We start from the raw sequence: 7772 nt of genomic DNA, 5'->3' as shown, positions 1-7772 counted from the left end.
CATTATCGCTGCAAAGTTCGGCAATTTTTAAATGCCAACTTTCAAAACAGGTGGATTGGCAGAAATGAGTTTCAAAATTGGCCCCCCAGATCTCCGGACTTAACTCGACTAGATTTCTTTTTGTGGGGGTACATAAAAGGAATTGTCTACCATACGCTGCCGACAACTTCACACGCATGAAAACACGCATAAGAGACGCTTTTAAGACTATAACTCCGCAAATGTTGTCCAGAGTTAGCCGTGGTTTTGAAAAAAGGGTTTACAAGTGCCTGGAAATGGACGGTCAACTTTTCGAACATTTGTTATAAATAATTTGCCTTTGTTTTCTGTTAGTGTTGATATTTTATTTAACCTTTAATTTAAAAAAACACCAAATTGTGCACAGAACCATTATTTGGGGTATTTTGTAAAAAGGCAAAAACTTAGCTATCAACATCCTAGTACCATTCGATAGGTAATTAAAAATTGCATTTCCTGGTAAGCTAAAAAATACGGGGTTGTATTTAAATGAATCAGGTTATAGCCACTTAAAGTTCTTATTTGATTAATTTAAATTTGTGGACACCCTGTATAAAATGGTAAGTTTATTATCATTGGGATATAAAATATGATTTCTTCTTACACTACACTACGAATTACGTTTACATAACTTAAATAATTCTAAAGTATTTGCCACACGAAAATAATATTAGATTTTGATAAAATTCGAATTATTTAAAAAACCTTTATATTTAGACATTATAAATCTTATTAAAACAAACACTAATTTTGCTGAGAGAATCCAAAAACACCAATCCAAATAGAAAAACACAACTTTGATACTTTTAGGGTTTTTGGGACACTTTGTACATTACATAAATATTTTTAAAATCTTCACCCAATAGTCGTCTGTGGATTCATCAAATAATACTTTGAAAAAAAAAGCAAACGGGCCAACCGCGAACGTCGGCGCCGTATAGCGTGAATAACCCTGTATATTAGCAGCCGATTGAAAATATCTCATTAACTCTTTGACGACTTTGAAAATATGAAAACTCCACCGCGTCTGTTATTCGGCTAACTTGAAAATTATTAGAAAATCATTAGCAGATATGACACGTGCCAACTGAGACGGTTAATAACTTCTTTGCGGCATCAGATTTGCACTTTAATTAATTTCGTTTTTTTGGTAAATGAAGTTCACTTTGATTCCATGTTTTAGACCGCTCTAAATAACGCTGATGGAGATTACTCCCAAGTCAAAAAAGCAATATAAATTTGCCTAAGTTTAGCTACCACCTCAAATACGAATTGTTCAAGAAGTTTGATATCGATGTCTTAGATAATTAAGGGGCATTTTTATAAATTTATGAACGCGAACGGAGAATGAAACACGACCCTCAATTAACATTCAATGAAAACATGAAGCAATGCTCATATTTTCTGAACAAAGTTTAGTGCCCTCTTGACAATGGGAGGTTTTAATAATATACATTCAACCGAAAGGGCATTAGCCTTACAAAAGTGTCAGCATAGACTGTGTACTCAATTGATTAAAAGTGCTGCAAAATGATAATTACATTTACCGCTTTTCACATTAATTTAATCTTCAAGTAAACGGATATTTAAAAGCGTAGCATTGAGTAAGTAATTATGTAACTGAATTTTCGTCGTATAGAAGCGAAACGTGAAATAATAGAGAGTTAATAACTGAAAATTGAGAAATTACAAAAAATTAATTTTATTTACTATACCAAGGAATACAGTAACAACACTGACTAACATCTGAAGGTGCGACCTATTTATTATTGAAAACATGCAAACTCCGATGTGAACAAATAAGTTCCCATAACCTTCGTTAACATGGAAAGAGCCTGTTTTACAATTTAAGCACTCCCAGTGGGAATGTAACTCTATTCTAAGTTAAACAGTTTATGAGGATATAACTAGTCTCATTTTTATCAGAAGAAACACAGGCTACAATTCTAACTGGCTGATGTTGCCTCTTTCTACAGATTGTTGGTTACCGTCGATTCAGACCCCATAAAACCGATTTTAAGAGCTACTAGCAAACTAGCAAGCTTTTGAACGTGTCTATCAAATTCTCTAAACAAGGACAAGACATCCGTGGAACAGAACAAAGTTCATCTCAACGTAACAGCAAAAGGTTTTTTATCCGAACATTAAAATCATAAGTGTTTGGTTGATGGTTGCCAACATTTAACCTTGTCAAGTCTTGTACATACCATAATTATTATTTGTTCAAAGCAAAGTTATGTAATGGTTTAAAAGCGCCCCCAGCAGGAAACCGATGGAGAAAGTGATTTCTCAAGCGTATTGTCCTGTTGCGCTGCTGGAAAATCATTTTCCTACGGGTTCAGGGCCCCTGTACATAGAAAATTGTTTCCTGCTAAGGTCTAATGACACGGAGTCCTGTTTTACTTTGTTATATTAATGTTTGGTGGTTGTTAAGTTTCAGCCAAGCAAAACGAGCTGCCGGGGCTAAATTGTATCTCTGACATATCGAATGCAATAAGTTTGTTCAATCAACGCTAGTCGTTACTTCTCAGAAATTGATAAATTGAGTAGCGAAAAAGTAAGAATAAAAACAAGTTGTTTTATGTTCTGTTTTCAGACAAATTTTTCCCTATATACAAAATTGATAGTTTTACAAAAGTGAGAATTTGAATTTCAAACAATTTCAAACAAAAGGATGGAACCTACTTAATCGATTAACCCTGTTTGACTTGCAAAAACTGACTGACAAAATCAGTTAAAATTTAGACAAACTACAAACACCAATTCACAATTAAAACACCTGGTAAAAAATTAAAACTATTTCTGCTTTATCTCAATACATACAGGGTGGTTTTTTAGTGCGATATAGTCCATTATTTCCGTTGGTGTTATACTTTCGAAAAGTAGTTTCATATAAAAGTTGTTGACGCACAAAGTGAGCAAATTTTAAAAATATCTTATGTGATACAGAGTGTCTCAGAAAAGCGAGGCAAGATCAAAGTTTACTTTTTTTAAATAGAACTACTAATTTTTTATTAGCTCATGGAATGCAGCTTGAAACGCACCGTAAATTGCACCGTAAATTGTTTCTTTCTTACTTGCGACGTTGGCAGATAATCGCCATTTTAATAAAATTTTGCTTAAAAAACATGGTATCTTAAAATTCATTGTAGAAGCAAAAAAAAATCAGTTAGAGGTACAAAAAATTACGTCGTGCCAATCACCATAGATCCGTTAAGAATTATATTGAACCAAAATATCAATACTTTGTACAGGGTGTAAACAATGTGGACTTCTAAAACTTTTTATCGCAATGTAACTTTTGTTTTTCAGATGGAAGTACCTGTATCTTAATACGTCATTAGATAGACAATTTACAAAGTTACAAATTTGCATTTACACTTTATGCTGTGAAATCAAGAGTTTTTAAATTATAAATTATTTTATTTAAAAATTTGCAACTTTTTGAAATTTTTAAATAAAATAAATTATAATTTGAAATCGGTTGATTTCACAGCTTAAAGTGTAAATGCAAATTTGTGACTGTAAATTGCCTATCTAATGACGTATTAATATACAGGTACTTTTTGACCATTACCATTTGAAAAACAAAAGTTAAAATGCGTTAATGTATTGATATTTTGGTTGAATAGAATTCTTAACGGATCTGTGGTGATTAGAAAGACGTATTTTTTTGTATCTCAAACTCCTTTTCTTTGCTTCTACAATTAATTTTTGGATACCATGTTTTTAAGCAAAATTTTACTAAAATGGCGATAATCTGCCAAAGTCGCAAGTATGAAAAAAAAAATTTACGATGCATATGCAGCGTTTCAAGCTGCATTCCATGAGTTAATGAAAAATGGGTAGTTCTATTAAAAAAAATACGCTTTGATCTTGTCTCGCTTTTCTGAGACACTATGTACCATATAAGTGCACCAACAACTTTTATACGAAACTATTTTTCGAAAGTTCAACACCGTCGGAAATAATGGACTCTATCGCACTAAAAAATCACCTTGTACATACCACTCTCGCAAATGTAGAAAATAATTCAGACAAATTTAAGGTTTCAAGAAGGCAAAGAATTAAAAGAACGTTGACTTTTACCAATCATGAGGTAAGTTTTTCCAGTGTTTTGCTCTCCCAAAGGGAAGGATTTTTTCCTTCAAAAACTGATAAATGTTTTAACACTTTATAAATTATAGTTTTTACACAATATGTTTTAATTATGAATGTGTGTTTGTAGTTTGTGGAAATTTTAAATCTGATGATGGCGCTATTGTCTCACCGAAACGTGATGAAATAAACGATGTTCAAAATTTTTCTTTGCACTTTGACTGAGACCCAGGAAAGATAAGATATTTGAAACGCCAAAAAAGTTCTAATGTTTTCAATGACTCCGAACTATTGCAGCTAGCGGCCTCTAGAAACTACAAGCCAACCAATAGGGAATTTGAACTTGCTGATCTGACAAAACCCCAAAGACAAATTTATGTGATTCTAGTAAAACTGGTTAAAAATCTATTCAGAAAAGGTGAAATTTTGACTTTGACACTTTGACACTCTGTATCTCGGAATCTACTAACTTTCAGATAAGGCAAATTTGCCTGAAACGCAATATTTTTGCCTAAACAATGTCAGTTAATTTTTGGACATTAGTTGAGGACCACCCTGTATATCTCACAATTTTTACAATTTTTTCAATGCACAAACTCAAGGCGGAGACAACTTATGAGACAACACCCTGTACATAATGTTAGTGATAAATTAAATATAATATCTGTATAGCAGTTGATATCTTTGTAGCACAAATTATCCCACATTGAATTTTGTTGATAACTGCAATAATGATAAGAACACCCACGTGTTTCTTTCTTATATGAGATCTATATAGTTTTACGACGTTGATTATTGGGGTATCAGTCACCATGAAATGAACAGTAATTAACATCGAGTGATTTGCGTGAATGGGTGTTACTTATCAATCTACATATAAAAGATAATATCTTGGATTGTCTATTTTGACGAGAAAGGACACGACTTGAGTGAAACATTCCTCATTAATTATGACAATTGCAAAAACTTACGCATCAGTTTTTCTAGCATTCCTCTCGTTCCACAGCTTATCCCAAAAGCTCCTCCGGTTTTTAATTCTGAGAATCGACGTGGAAAAAGTTCTTGGAAGAGGTGGAGGTCGGGTTTCTGTAGGTCCTCCAGCAGGTGTCGACACTGCTGCCATGAGCAACGAGGGGCTTGAGCAATTGCCCAGTGACGTGCGCGACAAAGAGCCCCTCGGGGCCAAAGGTGGCGATTTAGGGGGCGACAGTGGTGGAGACAAGGATGGGGGACGAGAGGTCAGCTTTTTTCTGTCGGAGTCCTCGTCCGAGGCCAGCGTGGCGGTTAAGAGGGTGTCATGGGGAATAACGGGGCTGTCAATACATTATCTGGAGTTAACAGTATTGATGTAGTTTATGCGAACTTGCACTTAATCTCATCGAGTTAATCACTGTTAGGTAAATAAATTCGTTTTGCCGATGCACATAGTTAGTTCGCATTAGAGGTTTGACAAAAACTTATATAGAAATTTCATCACAATATTGCACAACACGGCGCGTTTAAGTTGGACCGAGTTCGGACACTATGTCGCAATTTTCACGAGGCCTCTGCGCGTTTTTCACTGGTATTCCTCGGAATTCTCAAAACATCAATTATGTCACGGTGTGTTGGCTCCAGTTCCTCTACAACAATTATATTTTTGTCCAATCGATTAATTATTTTCGTTCGGTATGGAATCTCGTTTGACACAAAACATGAACTGTCAATTATTTTTGTGCCACACTTAAATAGGTGTAACCATTCACGATATTACACATTTTCATTGTTGTATTTACCATTATTAGGTAAACGAAAACACTTTATCTATCATGGCGTGAACGTCTATTAAATTATTTAGTTGTGAATTATCTGTTATTGAACCCGTAGAGTTCATTATTGTCTGATGAGCCGATCAGATACGTTTAACCGTCATTGTAGGGATTCCTATTTACACATAGATTTTTACGATTTTGATATCGAATTGATTATATCTAAATGTATAGGGCGTCCCACAAAATAATGCTTTTATCGTCAACTTGACTAATAAATTTGTAAATTTCAGGTCATGCAAAAGCGGCTCTGCTCTATACACAAAACATTTTAGAGAAATTTACATTTCCGGTAATAGTGGAACTAAAAGTAGTTTATTTTAAATTGAACAACACGCGATTTAATGCAACGAGTTTGAGTCGTCCCAAAGATCCTAAATCTCGTACTTTTATGTTCAAAGATGTGTATACCTTTAACGGATTTAAAAATATTTCGTTGTTTATAATAAATAACAGCTGCATTACTGACTGTTATTACAGTCTTCATGAAGTTACTGGGCCAAAAGTACAAAGCGGGGTATGATCAGTTTACTGCATAAAGTGTTACTAAAATCCAAAAAAATTGTATGTGACCGATCCCCATACTTTTGGTACCTTCAATACTTCATAGTCGAACTTAATTGGTTATATTGTAGAGTTCATGTTTTTGATGATTGTTTTCCATTCTTTCATTCATTCTTCAAAAGTTTAAAGTAATCGACACACGTGTTAAAAATGTGTTGCTTTAAAGTAATCGACGCCACTTTTTCGTGTTAGAAATCCCCCACATATCAAGTGTTGTCCAAATATAGACATTATCTCAAAATTCACTTAGAAAAAAAAAAATTTGTTAATTTTTAATACCCTGTAGCTTGATAAGTAAGTCTTTCCGGCCTCATGCCTATACGGACTTTTAACATTAAAAATACATGGCCCTGCAAAATATCAAACATTTATTAGAGAACACCTGGTATGCTGAGATGTAATTTATAATAACATAAGTAAAATTTTCCACTCTATCTGATTTACATGTTTTCATACAAAATAGCTTTGCTCTGAGTTTAAAATCCTGATGATTTGTAGATCCCACGTATGGACAGGATGACAAACACTATTTCAGATTTTCGGTGACCTATTTATTTTGTGACTGCTAATCCGGCTTTTGATATACAAGGTGATTCAAAATTGGCGTCATTCCTCTGAAGGTGTTGTCTGGCATTGTTATAGGAGTACAGAAAAAATAGTAAAATAAATTAATTGTTATTAAAAACTGAGAAATTTGCAGAAAACTAAAACAGAAATACGGCAGGAATGTTTTTCAAGGTAATCTGCCTAATTAACATTGCGCAAATACCTGCTGCTTCGTAATTATTTAAAACGCCGGTAACCATGGAATTATACTGAGTGACAATAAGATAGACGGGATAAACGGTAAATTCAACAAGATTTGTTGACTGCGCAACGTACTTTCGAAATGTCAACCTGTTCTCATAACCTCGAATATTGGTGTTTATAAATCAACTATGCAATACCAGACATTTGAATGGTTAACTGCAAACAAGCTAGTGCCTGTGTAATCTCCTTATTATCCACTCTAATTAAGAAGCTTCTACTATTCAGTAGTATTCAGTTAATTAACTCGTGCTCCATTTGTATCTCCTTGTGCTGTGTGTATAGTACAAACGTGGTAGGAACGTAGCCCTGCTCAGTATTTATTTGGTGCTTTGGAAAGTGTCAGTTATTGTGCTCTGAGTGCCCCTGGAAGGCCCTGATTCGATCATGTCCAATACTTGTTCCTCTGTGTCTGGAACCCGAACATCGATTGTCGTCCACTATCTTCCTGGAACCACTCTCCTCGCCCTTTGTTGG

General features: G+C 34.3%; 1 protein-coding gene across 9 annotated transcripts in view; it reads right to left on the bottom strand.

Moving 5' to 3' along the window:
• LOC109544355 (cAMP-specific 3',5'-cyclic phosphodiesterase) overlaps window positions 1-7772 on the bottom strand; it is a 796409-nt gene that overhangs the window by 181447 nt on the left and 607190 nt on the right. Inside the window, exon 1 of one of the 9 annotated variants that reach the window (XM_019914480.2) lies at window positions 5088-5662. The exons of the other annotated variants lie outside the window; for them this stretch is intronic. Within the exon in view, the coding sequence (XP_019770039.1) occupies window positions 5088-5239 (152 nt within the window). The 5' untranslated portion in view covers window positions 5240-5662. Of the gene's footprint in view, window positions 1-5087; window positions 5663-7772 lie in introns of those variants that run through there. 9 annotated transcript variants of the gene reach the window in all.

This window comes from Dendroctonus ponderosae, unplaced genomic scaffold (assembly GCF_020466585.1).
Source record: "Dendroctonus ponderosae isolate FM_Combo_2020 unplaced genomic scaffold, Dpon_F_20191213v2 Dpon_F_20191213_5, whole genome shotgun sequence".
Taxonomy (NCBI): Eukaryota; Metazoa; Arthropoda; class Insecta; order Coleoptera; family Curculionidae; genus Dendroctonus; species Dendroctonus ponderosae.
Note: the sequence above shows the minus strand (reverse complement) of the source record. Positions and strands in the feature narration are given on the sequence as shown.